At 46.8% G+C, this 26864-nt stretch overlaps 1 protein-coding gene across 3 annotated transcripts in view; it reads left to right on the top strand.

Annotated features, from left to right (window-relative positions):
- The window catches only part of UBOX5 (U-box domain containing 5), a 39330-nt gene extending 13023 nt beyond the window's left edge, over positions 1–26307 (top strand). Inside the window, exons 2-5 of one of the 3 annotated variants that reach the window (XM_045808095.2) lie at positions 18127–18221; positions 19639–20839; positions 22696–22857; positions 25570–26307. In XM_045808095.2, the coding sequence (XP_045664051.2) occupies positions 18168–18221; positions 19639–20839; positions 22696–22857; positions 25570–25691 (1539 nt within the window). In that variant the 5' untranslated portion in view covers positions 18127–18167 and the 3' untranslated portion in view covers positions 25692–26307. Of the gene's footprint in view, positions 1–18126; positions 18222–19638; positions 20840–22695; positions 22858–25564 lie in introns of all 3 variants that reach the window. The other 2 variants (XM_045808087.2, XM_045808103.2) reach the window with 2 other exon arrangements.
- The last annotated feature ends 557 nt before the right edge of the window (positions 26308–26864 follow it).

Below are 26864 nucleotides of genomic sequence, written 5' to 3'. Positions count from 1 at the left end.
CTTTGAGTGAACTGTGTCTAGTTAACAACTTACCTACAGTGCTTAGAATGGGCCGTGGCACGGAGATGATGTTTAGTGAGTATAGGTCCGGGGGTTTAGACTGGTTGGGCATTGCTGGAGAGTTGGGGTGGAAAGAAGGCAGAGCGTGGGGGTGGAGAGAGCAGATCCGGGTCACAACTTACAGTGTTGCTAAAGAGCCTAAGTCTGCAGGGGCTGGGGTGCCTCTGAAGGAGTTTAAGTAGGAATAATTGGGCAGATTCATGTTTTAGAACTGTTAGGTAAAAAGGATGGAGCTGGATTGGGGGACGGGGATGCATGAGATACATGAGGGAGAACATTTGACAAATGTGTGCGAGAGCTTGGGTGAGAGCTAATGAGGGCCAGAATGGGAATGGAGAGTCAGAGTTTCAGAGGTGTTTGGAAGGAGAAAAAGGCAAGACTTGTTAATTGGTTGATTAGGGAATGAGGATTTTGTTTTATTTTTTTAAAGATTTTATTCACTCATTAGAAAGAGCACATGCAGGGGGAGCTGCAGAGGGAGAGGAAAAAGCAGGCTCCCCACTGAGCAGGGAGCCTGACGTGGGGCTCAATCCCAGGACCCTGGGACCATGACCCAAGCCGAAGGCGAAAGCAGACACTTAACCAACTGAGTTACCCAGGCGCCCTGGGAATGAGGGTTTTAGTGCCCACTATATTGATATGGAGTCAGCAACTAAAATTGGAACCAAAGTAGGAAAGGTGTTTGGATAGAGGGTTAATCTGACCTGGGCATGCTAAGATGAGCTTCCAGGCAGAAATATCCAGGCCGGAGTCTCAAATGGGGATGAGGGCAGGTGGCAGTCAGAGCCACAAGTGAATGAAATTGCCTGGGATAGGTGGGAAGGACGTTATTGCAGGTTGGGGAGCAGAGGAGAGAAGATAACCGAGAATAGAATACCAGCATTTAGAGGGAGGGCAAAGCAAAGGGGATCCAGTGGTAAAGACAAAAAAAGAGGAGATAATCAGACTTAGGGAAAATGGTAACAAGTTTGTCAAGGGTCCCCAAACCACCCTCACTAGAAGGATTCACAGAACTCGTAAAAGCTGTTATACTCACAGTTATGGTTTATTTATTTTGTTTTTTTTTTAAAGATTTTATTTATTTATTTGACAGAGAGAGACAGCCAGCAGAGAGGGAACACAAGCAGGGGGAGTGGGAGAGGAAGAAGCAGGCTCCCAGCGGAGGAGCCTGATGTGGGGCTCGATCCCATAACGCCGGGATCACGCCCTGAGCCGAAGGCAGACGCTTAACCGCTGTGCCACCCAGGCGCCCCACAGTTATGGTTTATTACAGTGAAAAGACAGATTAAAATCAGCAAAGGAAAGAGGCACATAGTATAGAGTCTAGGAAAGACCAGGGACAAGCTTTAGTCGTCCTCTTCAGTGGAGTCACATGGGCAGCTCTTAATTTTCATCCCAGCAATGATATTTGCCAACATTTACCGATGCTGCCAATCAGGGTAGCTCACCTGAGCCTGTGCAGAGTTTTTATTAGTCATGTAGGCATGGAGTGCCCACGTGGGTAACCTTAGTTATTCAGGCCCCACCCCCTTCAGAGGTCCAACTGACGTGGCCCAAGGCTCCCACCATAAATCACAGTGGTAGTGTAAGCTGTCTGGTGTGGCCAAGGTCTCAGGTGTATGCAGACAGTCTTAACAGGAAGGATGTTCCAAGGGCTTAGAGATTATCCCCAAGGAGCTGGCAAAGGGCCCGATTTTTTTAGACTGTGCAGGACTTGAACACTCCAAACCTGCCAAGTTAACCTTACACTGCACAGAAGCCAAGGGGAAAGGAGAGTATTGCAAAAAGGAGAGGATTTGGGGTGCCTGGATGGCTCAGTTGGTCAATCGGCTGCTTTCGGCTCCGGTCATGATCCTGGAGTCTTGGGATTAAGCCCTGAATCGGGTTCCCGGCTCAGCAGGGAGTCTGCTTCTCCCTCTCCCTCTGCCCCCCACCCCCACCGCTTGTGCTCATGTGTTCTTGCTCTCAAATAAATAAAATCTTAAAAAAAAAAGAAAAAAGAAAATAGAAAAGAATTTGTACCATGTCAGTTGCTAGGGAGAAAGCGTTTATGGCAAGAGCCAAAAATTTCCAGTAAATTTGGCAATTTGGACATCACCGATGACATTAACAATAGCAGTTTGAATTGGATTGTCAGGGCATAAACCAGACTGCACACCTGTTGAATGTTGAGAGTTAGGGACTGGGTTGCAAATGTTAAGGCAATTCCTTAAGAACCTTTGAAGAGAAGGGGAACCTTGAGCAGGATAGAGTGGGGCTAGGATTGCCAGATAAAATACAGAATGTCTAGTTGAGTTTGAATTTCAGATAAGTAATGGATAATGTTTTGTGGTAAAATACAGATAAAATTGGCCATTTTGTTAAGGGTGCAAGTCAGTGGCAGTACATTGATGCTGTCGTGCGACCGATCACCACTGTCTAGTTCAAGAACATTTTTTTCACCCCAAAAGAAAACTCCGTATACTCATTAAGCAGTGACTCCACGTTTCTCCCTCCCCCCAGACCCTGGCAACTACTAATCTGCTTTCTGTCCCTGTGGATTTGCCTCTTCTAGATATTTCCAAAAAGTAGAATTCTGTAGTATATAACCTTTTGTATGTGGCTTCTTAACACTTAGTATAATGTTACTAAGATTCACCCATGTTACGGCTTGTACCAGCACTTCATGACATATAGCTAAATAATAGTCCATTGTGTGGACATACCCGGTCTTTCCCACTTTTTCGTTGTTGTGAATAGTGCTGCTGTGAACACTCATGTGCATGTTTTTGTTTGAACTCCTGTGTTCAGTACTTGGGGTATATACCTACGAGTGAAGTTGCTGGGTTGTATATTAATACTATATTTAACTTATTGAGGAACTGCCAAGCTTTTTTTTTTTTTTAACATTTTATTTATTTGAGAGCAAGAGAGCACAATCAGGGGGAGATGCAGAGGGAGAGGGAGAAGGAGGCTAGGGAGAAGGAGGCTCCCTGGGAGCCTGACATGGGACTCGATCCCAAGACCCTGGGATTACAACCCAAGCCCAAGGCAGAGGCTTAACTGACTAAGCCACCCAGGCAGTCCCTGCTAAACTTCCACAGTTGCTGTGCCATTTAACATTTCCAACAGCAATGTATTAGGATTCCACTTTCTCGGTGTTTTTGCTTACACTTACTTTCCTTGTGTTTGTTTAAAAATAGCTATCTTAATGAGTGTGGAGTGGTATCTCATTGTGGTTTTGATTTGTATTTCCCTAGTGACTAACGGTGCTTATCATCTATCTGTCTTCTCTCTCTTTTTAAGTGGGCTCCATTCCCAGTGTGTGCCTTGAACTCATGACCCTGAGATCAAGAGTCACATGTTCTACCAACGAGCCAGCCAAGCACCCTTAGCATCTTTAATCTTAACAATACTGAGTCTTTATTTTTTTTATTTTTATTTTTATTTATTTTTCTTTTTTTTTAAAGAAAACTTGATTTTATTTTATTTTTAAGATTTTATTTACTTATTTGACACAGAGAGAGATAGCCAGCGAGAGAGGGAACACAAGCAGGGGGAGTGGGAGAGGAAGAAGCAGGCTCCCAGATGAGGAGCCCGATGTGGGGCTCGATCCCAGGACCTTGGGATCACGCCCCGAGCCGAAGGCAGACACTTAACAACTGAGCCACCCAGGCGCCCCAACAATACTGAGTCTTTAATCTGTGAACAGAAGATGTCTTTTTATTTATTTAGATCTTTTTAAATTTCTTTCAGCAGCATTTTGTAGTTTTCGGTGTACAAGTCTTGCACTTCCCCAGTTACAGTTATTCCTAAGTATTTTTATTCTTTTTAATGCCACTGTAAATGGAATTTTTATCTTAACGTCTTTATGAATTGCTCATTGCTAATGTTTAGAAATAATTTATCCTGCATTTTTGCCTAATTCTTTTATTAGCTGTAATGGTTTGTGTGTGTGTGTTGATTCTTTAGGGTTTTCTATGTGTAGGATCATATAATCTATGGATAAAGGTAGTTTTGCTCTTTCTGTCTACTCTGGAGACCTTTTTATTTCTTTTTCTTGCCTACTTGCTCTGGCTAGAACTACTTTTATGAAATTGAAAAGAAGTGGTAAAAGTAGGCATCCTTCTCTTGTTCCTGATCTTATGGGGGATTCTTTCAGTCTTTGACCATTGAATATATTAGCTGTGGGTTTCTCAAGAATACCTTTATCATGTTAAGGGAATTCCTTTCTGTTCTTAGTTTGCTGAATGTGCACTAAATAATTTTATAGCATATGTCACAAAGAGTACATAGGACATTCTTAGAGTAAAAGAAAAAAACCCATTGTTTATCTGATTTTTAGATCTAAGTGGGCAGTTTTTATTTTTATCTGCTAAATTGGCAACACTAAGAAAAACTCAGCACCAAGGCAAGGTTTTTTGAGGGGGCTGTTGAGGGCAAAAGAGACTTACATGTTGAGGAGAGGATCCACTAGTCAGAGATGAGTTGAGCATTCAAGAGAGAGGCTAGAACAGATGGAATAAGGTCCAATGGTCAGGTTTATGCATGAAGAACATGGCTGCTTCACCTGGGTTCCCATAGAATTTGCTGACCCTGCTGTTAAGGTGATGAGTAAATGGTATTAGGGCCCTTTGTTCATCTCCTTGTTTTGAGACTGTACCTTGAGTTGAGCCTCTGAGTTTCTTTTTTTTTTTTTTTTATTAATAATGATTTTTTATTATATTATGTTAGTCACCATACAGTACATTCCCGGTTTTCGATGTAAGGCTCGATGATTCATTAGTTGTGTATAACACCCAGTGCACCATGCAATATGTGCCCTCCTTACTACCCATCACCGGTCTATCCCATTCCCCCACCCCCCTCCCCTCTGTAGCCCTCAGTTTGTTTCTCATAGTCCATAGTCTTTCATGTTTCATTCCCCCTTCTGATTACCCCCCCTTTCTTCTGGCCCTTAGAATGAGCTCTGGAATGGGTTAGCTTGGAAGGAGAAGAGACTGCAAGAAGGAGCGCTGATCTGAGAGGCAGAACTGGGCAGAGACATCATGGCTCAGGGAGTTCCCAAGGGTGGCAGGCTTCAAGAGGAGGGTACCCCAAGGGAGCCTTTCATAGATGTCAGTGTCTTCCAGAGGGTGGGAAGAGGGAAAGGATGGAGGGGAGAGGAAACCGTTGGACGGGGGAGGGTGGGGGGAAGGGAAGGAGGAAAGGAGGCAGGGCGGGAGACAGAGGGAGGCAGGAATCAAACAAGCCCAGCGAAACAGGTCTGCAGCTCAGATCCAGCGCAGGCAGTGAGATTTCTCTGGCTGGGGCAGACGGACCCAGGAAGATCCTGAAGGACAGCCCCGGAACAGGGAGGTGAAAGCCACATCACGGGTCCAGGTGCGCATGCGCAGAGTCTGCGCTGGCGTCTGTTCTGATTGGCCCGCTTGCAGCAGCCTGGACTCTGATTGGCCCGGCACCAGCCCACGTGTTGAGCAGAACTCCACTCTGGCCCCATCCCAGATCCCAGAGCCCAGTGGGCCTTGCAGGATGGAGCCGAGGACCCCTCGGTGGCATCGCTTGGACCCACCCTGACCCCTGGGCACGTGTAGGGGAGCCCTGGCGTGACCCCCAAGAGAAGACAAGGAATGCCTGGAAAATTGCGGTGAAATGGGAGCCCAGAATGGCATGTAAAGGGGAACACAATATAAAGACCATTATTTTCCTGGCACGCGTGAGGCACAGGCCCACCGGGTAGTCCTCACCAATCTTCCCCTGCAAGAGAACACATAGACTGCCCCCATTTTAGAGGAGACAGGTTCAGAGTGGTAACGTCGCTGCAGGCGTCGCTGTGAGCCTCTGAGTTTCTTAAGAGTAAAAGTTGTGTCTGGCTGTGCCCAGCAGAGTGCCTTGCACATATTAAGCCATTGAAGGGTGACTGGGCTCCAGGATATGGGATTGCAAGCTTTTGCTGGGTGTGCACCTGTGTTCTGGTCTTCTGCACATCTCTCACTGGTGGATGACTGTGTGGGATGTGCTGGGACAGCTGTCTTTTCATTTTAACCAGCTCTAAGAAGAATGAACACAAGTCACATTTTTTTCATGGATGGACAAGTAGCTCAATTTAGAAATTATAAGAAGTATTGTACTTCTTTAAAAGCTGAAGTGCCCAATTTATAAAATTGCTCAGTGCATTGGTATTCCACCCACTCTTTGAGGTTAAATGCTTTTCTCTTTTTTGACAGGTAATCTTTTCTTCTTTTTTTTTCCCTCTGTAACCTGTTTGAGCCTAGTCTTTAAAATATGTGTATCTGCCAGAATTACTTTCCATTACATTTTTGTGAGACTCAAAAATCAGGTTTTATAACTCATCTGTGGCAACTTCTTTTTAGGCCAAAGGAAGATGGACGCTCAGGTGTTCAGAAAGTGTCATGGTCACCCTACTCTCTTCTAAATCATCCCTCCACACTTCCCTGCCCCGATGTTCTGAGTCCTCAACCACAAAAGGTTTACTTAGCTGCTTCAAGTTCCAAGGAAGTGCAGATAGAAACCTTCCAGATAGGATGACCAACTTGTCCCCATTTGCCTGGAACTTTTCTGGTATTAGCACAGAAAGTTCCACATTCTGGGAAACCCGTCAGTCCTGGAAAGACTGCGTGGTTGATCACCCTACGTCTGGATCCCTTCTCAGCCCTTCCCTTGCACTCCCTTTATTCAGCCTGCTTACAGGGAAGCAGAGGAGAAAGGTCCGTCTCCATCTGGCCATCCAGGCCTGTAGGAACTGTCAGCTGCAAGATACACTCTGAGCATTGTATCTACACCCTCAGTCCTCTCTGGTATCATCCTGCGACCCCAGAAACCCAGTCCAGTTGTTTAACTACTTACATGTACTTTAAACACACAAAAGGGAAAACAGTGTAGGCCACCACTGTACTGTTGCAGATTGTAAATTTCTGCATGGCCCCCATTACCTCCCAAACTATCGTGTGTACATATTCCTAGATAAAGATTTTTTTTAAAAGATTTTATTTATTTATTTGACAGAGAGCCAGCGAGAGAGGGAACACAGCAGGGGGAGTGGGAGAGGAAGAAGCAGGCTCCCAGCAGAAGAGCCTGATGTGGGGTTCGATCCTAGAACGCCGAGATCACGTCCTGAGCCGAAGGCAGACGCTTAACGACTGCGCCACCCAGGCGCCCCTTAGATAAAGATTTTTTTTTTAAGATTTGTCTATTATATTTATTTGAGAGAGAGTGTGGGCAAGTGGGGGGGAGGGGCAGAAGGAGAGGGAAAGAGACCATCAAGCAGACTCCCAGCTGAGCATAGAGCCTGATGTGGGGCTTGATCCCAGGACCCTGAGATCATGACCTGAGCCGAAATCAAGAGTCAGATGCCCAACCGACTGAGCCACCAAGGCACCCCCTTAGATACAGATTTTTAACAGATTGTGATCGTAATACTTCTGCTGTTTTGTGTTTCTTTTTTTAATTTTATATATGCTTTTGCAGTTTTTACATAGTCATATTTATCATGTAAGTGTCAGGTACACCAAGAATAAACATGTCCCTCAAGTGTTTTTTACAGTGTGGGTAGTGGGATTCACTGGACTCTTCAGTTGACCTTGGGAACCTAGTTCTTGCCTTAGATCTGGGTAAAGAACTTGAAGACCTCCGTGGTAACAGAGTATTTGGATTTAGGGGTGCCTGGCTGGCTCCATGGGTAGAGCATGTGACTTGATCTCAGGGTTGTGAGTTTGAACCCCACATTGAGTGTAGAGATTACTTAAAAATAAAATCTTTAAAATAAAATAAAAGGCTCTTAGAGGACAGTACCCGGGATTCTTGTGATGGAACTGTTCTCTATCTTGACTGTAGTACTGATTACACAAATCTGTACGTGAGATAACATTGCATAGAACTGAATCCACAGGCACACGTGCACCAGTACGTGTGAACTGGGGAAATTGAATAAGATCGTGGATTGTATCGTTGTCAGCTTCCTGCTGGTGACAGGCTGTGCGGTAGCTATGCAGGGTGTTACCATTGGGGGAAACCGGTTAAAGGGTACATGGGATCTCTATTGTTTCTTACAACTGCATATGAATCTGCAGTGATCGTAAAATAAAAAGTTTAATTAAAATCTTTAAAAGATTTTTTCAGGACGCCTGGCTGGCTCAGTCAGTAGAGAATGTGACTCTTGATCTCAGGGTCATGAGTTTGAGCTCCACATTGTGGGTAATGTACTTGAAAAAAAAATTCCTTGAAGGTAGCTTTGAAATCCTTGTGTATATATATATAATATGTTATACATAGATCATTTTCCTCCTTCCTCCTCTTTAAGGATACCCCTCCCTCAAAAAGAAAAAAAAAATTAAAGGAAGAAAATGCCCAGGGAGAAATCGAGATTGCTAGTGTGTTCCTTCGTAGTGTGTACTTTGATGCCTTCAGGAAGCCATTTGCAAAGACAGCCCCGCATGTAGTACAGAAAAGATAGCGGGACCCCTTGAAGGGTGAATTGCCTCTAAGTGGTTCAGAATTGCTTTGTCATCGAGGAGGTTAATGGCAGGCTTTTCATTAGTGTCATTTCTTTCCCTGGTTAGAAGCCTTCTATGACTTCTGACCAGTAGCTTTCAAACTTTTTTTTATCACAGTCCTCAGTAAGAAATGCCTTTTACATCAAAACCCAGACGAATGGTGCTCGCTCAGTTGGTAGAGCACGCAACTCTTGATTTTGGGGCTGTGAGTTTGAACCCCACATGAGGCTCAGAGATCACTTAACCCAGAATAATAGATAGGTAGATAGAAATATAGTTTCAATTATGTATTTCAAAAGTTTCACAAAATACTGCCCGTCCTCATGTATGGTACACTCTGACTCTATTCTACTTAATTTTTTAAAAAAAACTCTGGTTATGTCTCAGTAATGTGAGTTCTTGATTCTTGATCTGCCATTTGGGAGAAAAACGCTACCTCAGACCCCAGGTAAAGTAGTCTCAAGCCCTTGGCGTAACATTCAAGCCCCCGCCCCCCCGCTGTATCTGCGTTCCCAGCCCTGCCGCCTCCTCCCGGTCTAAGAAGCTAAATGGTACATTCAGCATTTCCCAAACCAGCCTCACTGCCCCATCTCTATGTGTTGGCTGTTGCTGGTCCCCGTCCCGCTTGTCTTTCCCCTATTCCTGTTCTTGCCTCCTGACTCCTACAGTCAAGTACATATTGTCCATTGTACCATTAGTATGTAGTATCCATCCCATTTCAGAGCTGCTCATGAGGTCAGGCATGCGTCTTCGTTGTCTCCAGTTCAAACATTACTCTTGTGAATTCTTCCCTGAGCTCTGGGTATAGTTTTGGCCAGTGTTTTTCCATTTTTTTCATCAAGAGCCACAATAAGAAATTTTATATTGGACCTAGTATATAATTTGTTGTATGTATTTGTATAAAACATAAGTTTCATATACAATAGGGGCGCCTGGCTGGTTCTGTCAGTGGAGCATGCGACTCGATCTCGGGTTGTGAGTTCAAGCCCCACGTTGGGTGTAGAGATTACTTAAAATAAAATCCTAAAAAAAAATTTTCATGAAATAATGTCCATATTATGTGCACTTTGATATTTTATCTTCTCTTTTAGTTAATATTTTTTTTCAACCCATAACTTGATTTCAAAACCACAGATTGAAAACATTCACTTAGGCCATCCTTCCCTACTCTGAATGTCATTTGCAGAAAGCTGTATGTAAACTTTTATATTCCATAGTCACGGTTGGAAGGAGGTCCATCATGCCTCAAGACTTGAGGACAGGGGGCGCCTGGGTAGCGCAGTCGTTAAACGTCTGCCTTCGGCTCAGGATCCCGGTGTTCCGGGATCGAGTCCCACATCGGGCTCCTCCGCTGGGAGCCTGCTTCTTCCTCTCCCACTCCGCCTGCTGTGTTCCCTCTCTCGCTGGCTGTCTCTCTGTCACATAAATAAATAAAATCTTTAAAAAAAAAAAAGACTTGAGGACAGGACCATTTCATTTATTTTTTCTTTTCTTTTTCTTCTTTCTCACAAGAAGAGTTGTAGAGAATATTTATTACAGCATTTTTTTATAGTAAAAAAAATTACAAACAACATACGTAATAGGGCAATGGAAAAATAAACTATTTTTAGTCCTGCAATTGAATACCATGGAGAAGTTAAAATGAATAAACTAGATGCCCACATTTCAACGTGGAAAACCTTAGAATAATAATGCTGAATGGAAGAGCCAGCTGTGAGATGATGTGCATGGTATAATATTATTAAGGTACATTAAAAATACATAAGACTACTGCATATTGTTTATAGATACACGCATACCAATTCTGATTCGAATGAGAGACACCAACTTCAGGTAGTGTTCACCTCTTGGTAAAAAAAGGAGAAGAAATAGTGTTAGTGGTGGGTTTTGTTTGTATCTTTTTTGTTGTTGTTGTTGTTTAAGATTTTATTTATTTGAGAGAGAGAGAGAGAGCACGAGTGGGGAAGAGAGGGAGAAGCAGACTCCCTGCTAAGCAGGGAGCCCGACGTGGGACTTGTTCCCAGGACCCCAGGATCATGACCTGAGCCGAAGGCAGACGCTTGACTGACTGAGCCACTCAGTTTCCCCTGTTTGTATCTTTTCAGGTTTTTTTTTTTTTAAGATTTTATTTATTTATTAGAGAGAGAGACAGCCAGCGAGAGAGGGAATGCAAGCAGGGGGAGTGGGAGAGGAAGAGGCAGGCTCCCAGGACTCTGGGATCACGCCCTGAGCCAAAGGCAGACGCTTAACGATGGAGCCACCCAGGTGCCCCTGTATCTTTTCAGTTTTGTTCTTAACACTGAAATGAGAAGCCACATGGCAAAATGTTTATATCTGCTAAAGCTAGGTGGTGGGTATAAGAGTGCTTACTATATTCTTTATCTTTTTATCTGAAATACTTAAAGGGGAAAAAAAATCTCTGTAATGAAAATTTTCTTGCTGTCTGCTTATAAACCTGTGTTCTCTTGCTGTCTTATAATGCCTCGATGATCTGGCTCCAGGCTACTTCTCTGACCGCAGAGCACTTTAGCCATGATCCATGGCCCTCAGTTTATACTCTGACCCAGTCTCTCTTGTACTTAGATGCCAACTGGAAAAGGAGGCTCTCATTTGTAAGTATTTAGTGGAGTAAATGTACAAGTAAATACTGTAAGTATTTGCAAGAGTTCAGGTAACATGGCCATTTCCCAGGCAGGGCTGAAGAGCATCTTCCTGGGTGAGGCTGTCTGGATTTTCATATGTTGAGCTGAGCCATTCTTTTTTTTCTGGATTAAGCATTAAGGCAGGAGGCACTTGACCTTAAAAGATCAGGGGTGTTGGAACCAGAGAGGTGATAAGATCACATAAAGACCTCGATGGCAGCCAGAGTCCTAGAGAATCCTACAGTGTTTGGATATCACTATTTGCCAAAGAAACAGATACTGTCATTTGTAAGATGTTTTCAAAAGGACCTGCCACTCTTCTTCCATGGTGCAGTCATCTGTTGCAGTTTGATCTCCAGTTGTTTAAGTTGTTCAGTCACTCCCTCCCCATTCTTCTTAGTATTAGTAGGCGTTATTGTTTTTAGGGGTGCCTTGCTGGCTTAGTCGGTAGAGCATGTGACTGTTGATCTCGGGGTTGTGAGTTGGAGGCCCATGTTGGGTATGGAGATTACTTTAAAAAAAATAAAATGTTAAAAACGATGTAAGGGGTGCCTGGGGGGCTCAGTTCGTTAAGCAACTGCCTTTGGCTCAGGTCGTGTTTCTGGGGTCCTGGGATTGAGCCCCACATCGGGCTCCTTGCTCCCAAGCACAGAGTCTGCTTCTCCCTCTGCCCTTCCCCCTACTCGTGCTTGCTCTCTCTCTCTCTCTCTCTCAAATAAATAAAATCTTTAAAAAAAAATTTTTAAATGAAAAAAAAAATAGGCTTCTTTTTTTTACGAGAAATTGAGCGGATAATATGGAGAGTTCCCGTATACCTCCTCTTGTTTGCATATCGTTTCTTCTATTACTAATATCTTTTTTTAAAAAGATTTTAATCTATTTATTTATTCATGAGAGACAGAGAAAAAGAGAGAGAGAGGCAGAGGGAGAAGCAGGGAGCCCGATGTGGGACTCGATCCCAGGACCCAGGGATCATGACCTGAGCAGAAAGGCAGCCGCTTAACCTACTGAGCCACCCAGGCCCCCCACTAACATCTTGCATTAGTGTGGTACGTTTGTTACAGTTGGTGAGCCAATATCGATAAATTATTATTAACTGAAGTTCATGTAAATTAAGGATCACTGTGTTGTATGGTTCTGTGGATTTTGAAAATGGCTGATGTCACGTATCTACCATTAACACTGTATCATACAGATATAGTTTTGCCACTTGACCATTTCATTTTCATCTCTGTATTCCAGTGTCTAGCACAGGGCTGATAAATGTTATATGAATGTGCAATAATATCTTGTCCAAAATTAGATATTGCTCGAGCAATCAAATTCAGTAGAATTTGAAAAACATTTAAAGAACAATCTGCCACAACCAAATAGAGCCTATCCTAAGAATAAAAGGATGGTTTAAAATTAGAAAATGTGCTATCTCTCATTAGTCTGTCAGATAAGAAGAATAATAAAACTCAATATATAGAGGAAATCAGAATTCAAAGCTTATCCCTGATTTTCAGAAAACTCTGAAAATTAGAATGCTTTATTAACATAAAAAGAATATTTCAATCAGCATTATTTCAAAGATGATACACTAGAAGCATTTTCTAAAGGAACAAAACAAGCTTGGTAACTATTATTATTTCATATAATTCTGGAAGTTCTAGCTAACGAAGATGAGAGACAAAAGGGTTACCGTTTTGAGAAAGAGGCTCTCATTATTATTGCAATTGTAGAACCCCCCCCAAAAAACACAACTGAAAATCTGTTAAAATCAATTGGTTTAATAAGACAGCTGAACATATGATAGATACCCAAGTGAAAAAGCTTCCTCTGTATAGCACAACTGGTTAGAATAATTAATGAGATAAAATGATCCTTTTAATAAATAGCCACCTTAACACAAAACATGTAGGACCCCTTAAGAAAAAAGTCAAAATTGTACTAAGACAAAAATTGACTTAAGGGGCGCCTGGGTGGCTCAGTTGTTAAGCGTCTGCCTTCGGCTCAGGTCATGATCCCAGGGTCCTGGGATCAAGCCTTGCATCGGGGCTCCCTGCTCAGCGGGAAGCCTGCTTCTCCCTCTCCCACTCCCCTTGCTTGTGTTCCTTCTCTCACTGTCTCTGTCAAATAAATAAAATCTTAAAAAAAAAAAAAAAAAAAGGAAAAAAAAGAATAGCACCCAACTTAAAAAAAAAATTGACTTAAGATTTTTATCTTTTTTTTTCCCTTAAGATTTTATTTATTTATTTATTTGAGAGAGAGCAAGTGAGAAAGCATGAGCGGGGAGGGGGTGCAGAGGGAGAGGGAGAAGCAGACTCCCCACTGAGGAGGGAGCCCTGTGGGGCTCAATCGCAGGACCCTGCATCGTGACCTGAGCTGGAGGCAGACACTTAACCGACTGAGCCACCCAGGCGCCCCAAGATTTTTATCTTAATATTGTAATAGTAAAAATTGCCAGCAACCTAAATGTCCACCGAAAGGGGAATGGTTTGTTGTTAATTTTACTCTATCTTGTTCCGTAATGATTATAAGGTAGCTTTCAAAATATATATACACTATGACATAAAAATAACTGAAGAATTCAGGCAAAGAGAAATCTGGAGGGATGGACCACAGATTTATTCTGAACTTTCCAGCAGCCAAAATAAGGAAAGGACCCTGATCAATTATATGATTCATATTCATACCATAAAATATAGAGTTGATCGGAAGAAACCACTTTTCCTAGTGCCGAGACCAAAGGGGATTTTCTCATGGGTTTCAAAGAGAGGATACCTTGCTGAGTAAAGAATGTCGTCTTGACAACCTAACAAAACAGAGCCAGCCTCACAGAGGTGTTTTTAACGCACTTCCTTGCTCATGGGCCACCCAAAAAGTGACTAGTCGGTAAAGCTGTTTGCGGTGGGGCCAAGAGCGCGGTGATGGTTACGTGTGGGATTTGAACATGAGGATGGTCGGGTACACAGCCCTGAGGAGCAGCTCAGGGGGAGGACACATTATAGAGACTACAGTTATGATTCCCAGCTGATGTGTCGTGCTCCTCTGGTGTCCTGTGAATTTCACAGATGGGCCACTAAATTTTTGTCAGCGTGTTACGTTTCTCTTTGCTACAACTGAGGATCCTCACTGCTGGGCAGCCTGTCACGTGGTGGCCTGGGCTATGAATGCAGCAGCCGCGAGGTGGGCGGGGTGGGGGGGCAGGCAGGAAACAAGAGGTGCCACTTAGGCTCACATTACAAAGAATCGAATGTGGATGGACTGAACAGTCTCCACAAATATTCTCTCAAGTTAGATTTTGGTCAGTGCTGTGGAGGACAAGTAAACTGTGTCTGGTCAAATGTTGGTCCATACGCTTTAATATTTGGCTAATGGTATTAACAGCCCCTTATGAAGGTTGAGAAGCCTCATGAGGTAAGATGCTTGAATAGAGAGCTAGCTTATCTAAAGATTTTCCTAGACAACTTGAGGCTTGATCCAATACATGGAAGGGGCAGTCAAGGTCAAGGTTTCCAAATTTCTACATTGTAGAGAATAGCCACATTAATTTAGGATTGGGAGAATTGATTTTTAAAAAATGAATGGACAAAAGCCTGACCTAAATAAGGGGGGAAAAGAGTTGTAAAGTGTCCATGTAAGTTCCTGGTAAGGGGCTCCTGAGTGGCTCAGTCGGTTAAGCATCTGACTCTTGGTTTTGGCTCAGGTCATGACTTCATGGGTCATTGGATCGAGCCCCATGTCGGACTCCATGCTTGGGGGTGGTCCACGCTCAGTGGAGAGTCTGCTTGAAGATGCTCTCCCTCTTCCCCTCCCTCCACTTGCATGCACGCATGCTCTGCCTCAAATAAATAAATCTTTAAAAAAAAGTTCCTGGGAAATCCTTCAAGGTAAATGGTGTCCAAGTAGATAGTAACCAGAGTGGCTTGGAAGGTTTAGAAGCTGGCTTCACCCTCAAGCCCTAGTGTCTTCGTCTGCAATGTAAGGACATTAGTATCCACATACTAACTTATTACTGTCCACTTACTAATATCCACTTGCTAGTACCCACTTACTAACCAGTGAGTAAGATTCAAACCGAGTAAAATCCCTGGCGGCCTCCTCTAGGCCATATTACGGATGTGCCTTTCTGGCCGGAGTCGTGTTTTGCTACTAGAGGGTCGTTGTCTCATGACTCGCTAGGACTTGTCTGTGTTGGCTGAGACGCCGTGCAGGTAAAACCGTGTCAATTGTCCTGCTGATTGGAGGGACAGTCAGAGTCTCCCCTCTCGGGTGTCTGAAGTGGGATTTATAAAGTGACGAGGTAGCTGAGGTTTGGAAGCCCTTTGGCTTGCCCTCATCCTGGTCACCTCTCCTGTCCAACCACAGGAGCAGGTATCGGGCGAGAGCTGAGCCAGGGTTAAAGGCAAAGGGCAGGGTAGTCCTGAGGGTGGTCACTTCTGGGCAACTTCATTTCACACTGCCATTTATAATTGAGTTGGGTCCTCAGATAATTTTGAAGACTTTTCCATTTGGCTTCATACTCACAGGTAGGCCCTTCATCATGGCTTCCAGAGGACCCCACCCAACTTGTTCTGGTCCTGGCATTTTAAGTTTTCAGAGAAATGAATTTCATGATATGTAGAGTACATGAAAGTTAGAAGCCCACAGTGTGAAGTGTCCCAAGAAGATAACAAGGAGATAGGAAGAAGGTAAAGGTTAGGGAAATCAGTGCCTCCCACTGGGAAATCAGGTCAACACTTCAAGGAGCTGACAGTGTTCTCTGTCGGTTTGTTTTTGTCCCTCAAAGTCACAGAGAGAAAGGGCGTAAGAAGTGGATGGTGGGGTAGAGGTGATTGCAGACTAGCGGCCCTTTATCTGACTCATCTCAAGCACTGCTCAGTGTTTTGATGTAATAACGCAGTTTCTGTCTCTTGGCTTGTTCTTCCCAAAGCCCTGTCCCATCAGGACAAAGCTGGAGGAGAGGATGGCCCCCAGCAGTGGCTGACCTTGCCGTTCGCTCAGGGCCAGCCCAGCTCTGCACTTGCACGTCTATTACGTCACCATCTGTGTCACTGTCATCTGTTTTCCTTTGGCATTTTAGGCTTGCTTTTCCAGAAGTGTTGTTTCCTTGGTCTGGGCTTTATATTCATTTTACTATTTCTATATTCAGTTAAAGTCAGTGGCTTAATTATACATTGAAAACAAAACCAAAACACTTAACAGGAAGCCACTGCCCTGATTGGGCAGGGGAATTGAAGGCAGTGCTACTCTGAATGTGCCCTGGTTTCCTGGCCAGGAGGGGGTACATATAAGGGCCCTGAGAATATGTGCAGTGCAATTCCTCATACACTCATTTTTGAGTTGTTGTAGAGAACGAGAAAAGTGTCAGAAGCTGGAGACATTGTTAACACAGTCTTCCCTTGGGAAAAAAAAAGGATTCTATAAACTAGTCTGTGTTGACTCCAGGCCCGATTCTAGAATATTCTGACAGAGAGATGGCATGTATGCCTCAAAAAGTGTGAAGTACTAAGAGTTTCAACACAGGTTCACAGAGAATAGGAGACTTTAGGCTAAGGGTTTTCTATATCATCAGATTCATCTCCCTCTTTTTTTTTTTTTTTTAAGATTTTATTTTATTTGAGAGAAAGTGGGAGTGAGAGAAATCACACAGGGAGAGAGAGAAGCAGAACTCCCCGCTGAGCAGGGAGCCTGACATGGGGCTCGATCCCAGGACCCTGAGATCATGACCTGAGCTGAAGGCACCTACTGATCATGATAATACAGACCCTAGAGGGTGGCCCTGTCCCCGTTGGGTGAACGGTTTTTGTTGTGTGCCAGACAGAAAAACATAGAATGCCTGGCTGTCCTCACCCAAGAAGTTCAGAGCCATTGGCAAGGCCTGCCGCTAAGAGGGCTATTCTAGTGGCTTCCTGGCTTCTGTACAAAGAGTACTACCAAAAGCCATTGGACATTGATCTTTGTTTTTCTTCCAGTTTTATTGAGCTATTAATTGACGTATCACATTGAATAAGTTTAAGATGTGCCACATAATGATTTCAGTGTTCGTATATAACACAGAATGCTTACCATAGTATGTTTAGTTAACATCCGTTACCTCACACAGTTACAGCTTTTTTCCTTGTGATGAGAACTTTTAAGGTCTCCTGTCAGCAGTTTTCAAATATACGATACAGTGTTGTTAACCGTAGTCCCCATGCTGTCCGTTTCCTCCTCTGCACTTGTATGTGCGTGTCGGTACCTTGTGACCAGCTTCACCCATTTCCCCAGCCTGGACATCGGTCATTACATTGCTGTTTGGATTAGATGTCCTTTTAAGGTGCTTTCCACGTCTGAGATTTTCTGTTTCTCAATGATGGTGTTCTGGACTCTTCTAATTGTTTTTGTTTTAATAAGAAAATGCAGTTGCATTGACAGGTGTTAAATGACAAAAATGCCTAGCACTCTGATTCTTTTCTGTGACCTGTTCTGTTCGGAATTGCTGAGTGTTCTGTTCTCTGTGCCCTGCCACTTTTGTCCCTCCCTTTCCCGTGGGGAGCCCCTTGCGGAGCGGACAGGCCCCTGCCTCCACTGGGTCCAGCTGTCAGCCGGAGGACAAGCTGTCTTGGCCAACCTGCGCAGGCTGCGAGAGACAGCGCCTCTACTGGGGCGCCCGGCGGGCTCAGTCGGTGGAGCGTGGGACTCTTGATCTCAGGGCTGTGAGTTCGAGCCCCAGGTTCGGGGCAGAGATTATGTAAATAAATAAAACTTAAAAAAAAAAAAACTCCTCTGCAATTTTTCGCTGACTCACTCTTCCCCAGCGTCACATGTACCATACGCTGAGACCGTGATCGCGTGCGTGGGAGACTTTGTTAACCCTTTTGATTCTCTTCCCTTAGGAATCAACTCCTAAAAGTTTGGAATTGAACTTTAACTTGTCTAATACCAAGTTTTGTTTTTTATTGAAGGCTATTTCTGATGCTTGAAAGCTACCCTTTCAGCCACAAAGATGGTCATCAATCTTTGCCTCCCACAGTTCAGACCAAGAATTTATTGCAACAAGGTAAACAAAACAAGTATATGTACATAAATATACGATGGCTACTTTTCATGTTTTTCCCATTTCTGCCTTGTGTATGTGGACTTCATTTGGGCGTCATGTGCTTTCACCTTCTCTGTTTTAGATCCCACCAGGTGACACTTAGGTAAGCATGGGTCAGACCGCACTTCTAGAATCACACAGCACTGATGGAAGGTGAGCTGTGGCTCATTTTCATTGTGCTCTTCCCTCTGATGATAAAATTTAACTCTGCTCCAAGTCCTAGGTAGAGCTACTGTCTCTCCCCTGCCATTCATCCCGCTTACTTCTCACGCTCGAAATAATGGCTTGTATTTGTTATGTGGATTCCTTCTTTATATTTGAATTAAGCTGTTTCCCCTTTCGTGCAAAAGAGGTTATCTTTCCGCAGCTCGGAGCAAGGAGTAAGGAAACTGCAAGGGGAAATCTGAACCCTCCCCTAATTTGGACCTTTCGCACACAGCGTACTATTTCAGGTTCCCAGATTGTGAAACTGATTTCTTCCAACAGAGACACAACTTCTTTCCCCACCATCTGAAAAGAACATTCCTATGAAATCTTTCATAAGCTGAAATGGTGTAAAATGAAGAGTATCTATCCCCTGCCTTCCAAAAGTTCACCTTAGGCCACTTTGCTTTTACAAAAGACCTATGTCAGTGTGATAATGACTTTTTTCCCTAAAAGCAGAAACTCTCTCTGGATTTCTTTTGGTTAGCAAAAGCAGGTACTAATATAGGTCTTTCATCAAAGCAGAGTGCTGTGATGTGAACTTTCAGGTGTGGGGGGTACCTGTGTCTTAAAATCTCTACCAGTTATAACAAATACTAGAAATTTAAGAGGGAAAAAAGTTATACTCCCACCCTGTAGCATATTCAGTGTTCTAGATTTCCCGTAGTCTTGTGGTCCTTGTTTCTGAACACACTTTTTTTTTTTTTAACCAAGTTCCAACAATTGTAGATTTACAAGAAGATTGTTCATTGTGCCTTGCTAGGGAAACTGTTACACTCGGTAGAGTCCAATACAAAATTAAGAACTTTAACGAACATCTTTGTTTTTCCCTAAATCTCTATGGTTTCATCAGCCCTTTTCTCTCAGAGACATTATTTTGAAGGGATTTTTGGTTGGGTTGATCGGAGTTTTGTTGCTCGTAGTTTTTAAGGATGGGCAGTACTTGGGAACAAGTTGCCCTCAGCCTTTGACCTGATCTTGCGTGCCTCCCCCTGCCCCCCAAAAAACCCGAACAAATAAAAAAACCATGAGAATTTGGTGTAATAGAGGACGTTTTAAATGAAGAACTTAATACTTTCTTTAAATAATTTTCTTAGAAGTGGCAAGTGCTTGAAAACTCATTGTCTTTGCATCGCATCAAATGAATACATCTCGTATTTGTCATTAACTCTAGATATCAGCTGATGGTTATGAAGTAGAAAATCTCATCTCTGAAGACCTCACAAAGAGAAGCCATGGTTTTAGGACAGAGTATTTCATTAAGCCACCAGTGTATGTGACAGTTTCCTTTCCCTTCGGTGTGGAAATCTGTAGGATTAACATAGACCTCACAGCTGGGGGAGGCCCGAATGTCACGGGCCTGGAGATGTACACGTCCGCCTTATCCAGCAGAGTATCTTGGAATGCCCCCGAGGGCCGGACCCCGGGCCCAGGAGAGCCATCCATCCCGGACAAGGAGGCATTCACCTTGGTAGGCAAAGTCTTGCTGAAAAACCAGAGCCAAGTGGTGTTTAGCCACAGGGGCTTCAAGGCCAGGCCACCTTTCGGCCCGATGGAAGCCACACTCCCCTCTCCCGCTGTTGTGGCACAGGAGCTCTGGAATAAAGGGGCTCTTTCTCTTAGCCACGTGGCCCATCTCAAGATCTGTATCACCCACGTGACAGGCAGCGGTATCCCTTGCATCAAACGGCTGGAAGTGTGGGGTCAGCCAGCTAAAACCTGCTCTCAGGAGGTCATAGACAGTGTCTTGCTGCTCGCCTCCGAGAGCCTCCCTCAGGACTCGGTTCTGCAGGCCCCAGCCTTGCCCATGGAGAGTGACTGCGATCCCGGAGGCCTGTCTGAGGGCCAGCAGGCCCCCTCCAGCCTGCAGGAGCTCGCTGAGGTTATTCGGGATGTGCCCGAGGAGTTCCTGGATCCCATCACCCTGGAGATCATGCCTTGCCCCATGCTGCTGCCCTCGGGCAAGGTCATCGACCAGAGCACACTGGAGAAGTGTAACCGCAGCGAAGCTGCGTGGGGCCGAGTGCCCAGCGACCCTTTCACGGGGGTAGCCTTTACTCCGCACTCCCAGCCCCTGCCTCACCCCTCCCTGAAGGCCCGGATTGACCATTTCCTGCTCCAGCACTCCATTCCTGGCTGCCATCTGCTTGGGAGAGCACAGACTGCGTTGGCAGTGACACCCTCTTCCATTGCTCTGCCCTCTCGGAAAAGGAAGATGGAGCAGGCTGAACACGCGCCACATGGTAGCCTCGGTGTCGACGCTTCCTGTTTCTCTGCCACAAGCCTTCTGGTCTCACCCACTACCTCAGAGCACACCGCTAAGAAAATGAAAGCTGCCAGCGAGCTGGGGCTGACACACATGGACTGCTCAACAGGTACTTGGTGTCCTACGTCCGTGTCCGCGGTCATCCCTGCGCTCCCCAGGTGACGCTTGGCACTGTTGCCCTGTGCTTTATGCTTTGCCCCCATAAATGACCCCCACGTTTACTAGCGTAAAGCACCACACATGCATGATCTCATGGCTTCTCTGGTCAAGAGTCCAGGTGTGGTTTGGAGGGGTCACCTGCTTTAGGGTCTGCCACGGCCACAGTTGTGGTGTGTGCAAACAAGATGGAAGTCACAGTCTTGTACAACCCAGTCGTGGAGGTGACACCCTATCATGTGTGCCATATTCTGTTAGGAGCGAGTCACTAAGTCCAGCCCACACTCAAGGGGGGGGTACCCAGGTACCCAGGGCAGGAGTATCTGGAGGGGTCGCTCATTGGGAACCATTTTAGACACTCTCCCGCACCATTGATTTCTGTTTCGTTCAGTGGTGGTTTTTTTATTTGTTTGTTTTTATTCAACGTTTTTAGCTAAGATTGGTGGTTGAATTTTGTCCTATGCCGTTTCAGTGTCAGTGGAGATGATGCTTCGATTTTTCATCCTGAGATCTTTCAGTGTGAAAAAATACATTAATAGGCTTCTAAATGTTGAGACAGTATTACATTCCTGGAAGAAACTCCATTTGGTCATGCTTCTTTTAATGTTCAGCTTGGTTCTGTTTGCTAGTGTTTTATTTTGGATAAATAATGTGGACTGTCGTGTATGTGTGGATGTATGCATGGGTACATGCCATCTGTGGTCATGTTTTGTTAGCAAAGATTTATTTGCTCCATAAGAAGAATTAAGAAATTCTCCTTTCCTACACTTCAGAACAATATAATAGTATTAGGATCATTTACTCCTTTACGTATTTGGTAGAATTTGCCCGTGACTGTCCGTGCCGGGTACTTTTTGAGGTAGCTGTTTGACACTTTTATTTTCCTTATGAAAATTAGTCTGTTCAGATTTTATCATTCTTCTAATTTTCTCTCTTACTGCAAAAACCCTAGGCAAATAGTGTGCTTAAAGGTTACCTGGTTTTGAGTCTAAGTTTTAGTTAACATGACCCTCAGAAACTCCTGGAAGCATGTGAGGTCCTTAGACCCTGATGTCTCTGAGGTCTCTGGTAGTGTTGGCCTTGACAGATTTGTTGGTGACATAGGACCGTGCTGACCTGTGCTTCAAGGCCCTAAGCACGTCGTACAAACTGTAGGCAAAGCGTTCTATTCCCTACTTTAAGGCAGTTTTGTGAACCCTGCTACCAGGCAGGTCTCTGGGTTCTTTCTTGGGCAGCTGTCCCCCTCCCCCATTGCCTTCACAACTCAGCCCACTGCTTGGCTTTCTGTGACCACACCGAGAAGTTTCCTTAGATCATGGAGTGAGCAGAGTGAGGTCTTTGTTATTCCACTTGGTAATGACCACTTGCTTTACTCAGCAGGAGGGAGAGGACACAAGTGCCCAGAGGTGCAGGCCAGTGGCCCTGCGGAGTGGCAGGGGCCCCGGAAAGGAGGAGACTAGGAAAGGCTGCTAGTGAGGGAGTGGACAGGGAGCAGGGGCACAGAAAGTAGGGTGCAGTCCCGCAGGGGAGCCACCAGGTGGTGTGGGCCTGCCCAGCAGTTTGTCCTGGAGGAGGACAGCTAGAGTAGAGCCCAGGAACCCTGAAAGCCGGGTGGGGTGGGTCCCCAGGGCTTTAACTGCTGGTATTCCGTCATCACAGTCCTCCAGCGGACATTAGGGAGGGGGTTCTTTACATTCGTGTCCATTCCAGCTGGAAGTGCTGTTCTGTAGTCCTCCGAGGACTTACGGCTTGCTCTTCTCTTTTGCTGAACCTCTTTCTGGATATTGTGGTCTGTGCGTCTCTTGTCAGGTCCAGTGTCCCATGAGCAGAAGCTGTCACAAAGCTTGGAAGTTGCCTTGACGTCGACCCTTGGCTCCATGCCCTCCTTCACGGCTCGGCTGACCAGGGGGCAGCTCCAGCACCTGGGCACGAGAGAAAGCAGCACCTCCTGGAGGCCAGGCGCCGGCTCGGGTAACCAAGGCCCCATCTGTCTCCTGGGAGCCCCGGAACAGGAGGCTGGGCCTCACCTCCGGGGCTCTGCTGACCACCATGCCCGGTCTCAGCCCCGGGCCTCGGGGAGACCCCATTCTCTTTCCTTTTCCAGGGGGAGTTGAGGGGCTCCTGTGAAGTGTAACTCTTCACAAGAAAGGCTTTCTTTAGTTAAGTTTTAGTAATTCTGTGGACTTAGGGCTTGGCAGCTCTGTGGTGTTTCGGGTAAGATCTAATAGTAATTGTTCTGTCCTGAGGACTTTTGTTTGTTTCTCCTTCTTTGTTTAGTTTTCGTATCTAGTGTGTCTCCCATCTGACATCTGGGTAGTTTATTTTACATAACTGTGGAGGGAGCTTGGGGTTGTCCTCTTCGTGCCTTCCTGTCAACTTTGTCCCTGGTGTTTCAGCAAAGAACTGGGGCAGCCAGTTTTTGCCTACCCTGAATCTGGGACCCCATTAGATGATCGAATCAACTAGGATACAAAGTGAGAGAACCTGCTGGAATGCTGGGACAGTTTTTACAAGACGAAGGCTGAGGGAGCTTATGATAAGGCGACGCTTGGTTCCTGTCGCCCATCCAGAGCCAAGCCATTCTCTTGTCTGGATCCTGGGCCATCTTACCTCTTCTGCTTCTCATCCGCATCCCCCTGTCTCTCTGATTATGTTTCCACCCTGGCCAGCCCCCAGAACCTTCCTGTCCAGGTGACCAGTGGTTTCCGTGGACTCCAGACGCAGTGGTCGCTAACCCTCTCAGCAGTGTCTGATGCGGCTAGCCAACACCGTCTTCCCGAAACGCCTTCTCTCTTGGCCTTCCAGATGGTACACTCTTTTTCTCCCTGTTTTCACCATGCCTTTGCGCTTTCCACTGCTGACTCCTCCGTCTCTTCCAGACTCTGGTCCTGGACCCTCTTCTCTGTCCTGTCATCCTGGCAAGAGCCCACCGGCCGGTGACTGCCCATGCTCGCCTGTAGCTCTTTCCTCTCCTTGGAGCTCAGACCCCAGTCTCCCTGACAGCTGCCTGGCACCTCCACGTGGGAAACTCAGGGATATTTCTTGAGTGAAATTCTAACTCAGAACTGCAGACACCCGCCAGAGGTTTCCCTCCACCTCCCATAACCCCATTGTGGATAAAGAGCAGCGTCTTCTACCCCTTGGTCAGGCCTACAACGTGGACATCATCCTTGGTTTCCTTCAACATTCCTGATATCCACGCATCCTCAAGTCCTGTCAGTACTCCTCCAACTGGGCCTCAGAGCCCTGTTCTCTGCTGGCCCCGGGCCCAGCTCCTGTGCCGTGGCCCCGACTCCTGCAGCAGCCCTGTGGCTCCCCGGCAGCCACCCTTGCCTGCCGCTCACAGGGGCCAGAAGGGTGGTCTTCTGCTATCAACCAGCTCGTGGCACTGCCCTTCTAGACGCCTCTCAGGGCATCTGGTTGAGCTTGGAATAACATCTAAACTCCTGCTGCCTGTGAAGTCCTGCGCACCCCAGCCCGCCCCCTGCCCCCTTGCAGTCTCGCCCGAAGCCAGTCTCCTAGGTCACACCTCTGGGTCCTGTCTTTCTGTGATGGACCAGCTATTCTCTTGGTTTGGTTTGGTTTGGTTTGGTTCTGGACCATTCTTTGTACTTGCTGTCCTTTTCTTTCTGCATGGCTGGTCCCTTTTCTTCCCCCAAGACACCAGCCTTGCCCTCTCCAGAGGGGTGTGGACTGGGGAAGAACAGTCTGCTGAGGCTAGGGCCACAAGAGAAGGAAGCACACGGGTACAGCTTGGAGAGGTGGTAGCAGGACTCGGCCCCTGTGGCCCTCATTCAGGGAGGACCTGTGGGAAGCAGGGAAGAGAGAAGCTGCAGCACAGGAAGGGGATTGACAGCTCAGGGGTGGGGCTGGGGGGGTGGGGCTGGGCTGAAGAGAAGCAGGTGCTGGGCTCGGTGGGCAGGTCCGCTGCAAACAGACCTCAGCCCTGTCCCTCTGGTGCCCTCCTTCCTCCGCTGACCTGCCCGGCCCTGCTGCACCTGACCCCTCTCTGCTTTTTCCTTGTCTTGTGGCATCTTGCCTTGTAGTTTTGTGGCATCTCGAGCCTTGTAGTTTTGTTGTCAGGATGAGTTTGTGTCCCACTCGGACCTTGACAGCCTGTCCCCGTGGAAAGTAAATCCTGCTTGGAGACCATGAGGGTGGGCTCGGTGTGGCCCGCCTGCCCTCAGAAGCCAGCTTTTCTTTTTTTTTTTTTTTTTTTTTAAAGATTTTATTTATTTATTTGACAGAGATAGAGACAGCCAGCGAGAGAGGGAACACAAGCAGGGGGAGTGGGAGAGGAAGAAGCAGGCTCATAGCGGAGGAGCCTGATGTGGGACTCGATCCCATAATGCCGGGATCACGCCCTGAGCCAAAGGCAGACGCTCAACCGCTGTGCCACCCAGGCGCCCCAGAAGCCAGCTTTTCTTGAGCACTCGTTGCAGCACGAAGATTTAATAATTGAGGGGAGGCCTCCCAGGTTCCTAGGCTCCCCAACACCCTGTCCTCCCAGATCAACCAGAAGTGGCCTCGGGAGGGATAAAGGCACGCTGCCACAGGGGTTTGGAGGGTGGACAAGCTTCTTGTCCCATTCCAGGCATATGCCCAGCCATTGGGACGGAGCCTGAACCAGGGGCTGGCTTTCCCTAACCTTGGCCTATTTTCCTCCCTAATTTACCAGAGCAGCCTGGGAGCGCCCCGGGCCCCGAGTGCGCCTCCTGCAAAAGAGTGTTTTCTCCCTACTTCAAAAAGGAGCCCGTGTACCAGCTTCCCTGTGGCCATCTCCTGTGCCGGCCCTGCCTGGGTGAGAAGCAGCGCTCCCTGCCCGTGGCCTGCACGGCCTGCCAGCGGCCGTTTGCCAGCCAGGATGTGCTGCGGGTCCACTTCTGAGGGACCAGCCTCAGCCGGAGAAGACGCGTCGAGGGGAGTAGCTGAGGGAGTGGGGGTCAAGATCCCCTGAGGTCTGGCCAGGTCCCAAGCACAGCAGGGCCCTTTCTTCCCAGGGGCTTTCCCTTTAATCTCCTTCCACAGTGTAGCACACGGGCCGGAGCACGGGTGGGAGGGGGCGCTCCACTCCTGCTCAAGTGGCAATAGGATAACAAAGCCATAGCTGGGGCTGGGAGGGACGGGGGCCATATCCCTGCCCTCCTGTGCCTCCCTGCCACCCCCTCCCCCGCCAGAGCCCAGGGCCTGTGAGAGCCGGCCCCACCCTGTTGGGCACCCCTCCCACGTTGTCGGCACACACACCCCGGTCCTGCAGGGTGGATGTGAGTGGAGCACAATGGACCATGGTTCGGGATCTCGAAGACAGCTCCGCCTTCGGTGTCACCCAGGAGTGCTCCGTGGCGGGGGGTCTGGAGTGAATGACTCAGCCCCCGACTGGCAGACCACTCCGAGCCTTAATAAAGCGATGGTTGACGTCTGTCCGCTGTGGGCTTCCTCCTGACAAAGTGCCTGTCTGTCGTCATACGTCCGTCCCCCACGGGCACCCACACAAAGTGGGGCTGTCACAGGGCAGCCTCGAGCCGTTGCGGCTATCCCGTCAGGCTGCAATTCAGGTCAGTGGCCTGAAGGGTTGAGAAGTCACGTTTCGGGCTGCATCTGACGTGGGAGGGTTTGCACGGGGCTGCGGGCGCAAGTGGGGAGACTCAGGCCGGCACCCACCGGGCGGTGTTGGGCCGAGCTGGCTGCTCTGCCCTCTGAGGCCCAAGGAGCACTGGACTCTTCCCTGCTCCTTTGTGAGTCCGTGGGAAGGAGGGCCTGGAGGTGCTGCAGAGTTCGTTGTGAGAGTTCAGGGCAGGCACCTGTGGGCAGGCCGCGGGGCCTCAAGCTGCCCCGAAATCCCAGCCGCCTGCTCCCCTCCCCTCGCACAGGCCTGCTGCTTCCTCTGCTCTGGGGAGGCCCCAGGGAATGAGGCAATTGTCTTACGCTGGCAGGGAAGAGGGGAGCTTAGAGCTTATTAAAACCCTGATTCTTGGACT

This window comes from Ursus americanus, chromosome 22, assembly GCF_024610735.1.
Source record: "Ursus americanus isolate L20-20 chromosome 22, mUrsAme1.1.p, whole genome shotgun sequence".
Classification (NCBI taxonomy): Eukaryota; Metazoa; Chordata; class Mammalia; order Carnivora; family Ursidae; genus Ursus; species Ursus americanus.
The sequence above is the reverse complement of the archived record's forward strand: the minus strand, read 5'-3'. Positions and strand labels throughout refer to the sequence as shown.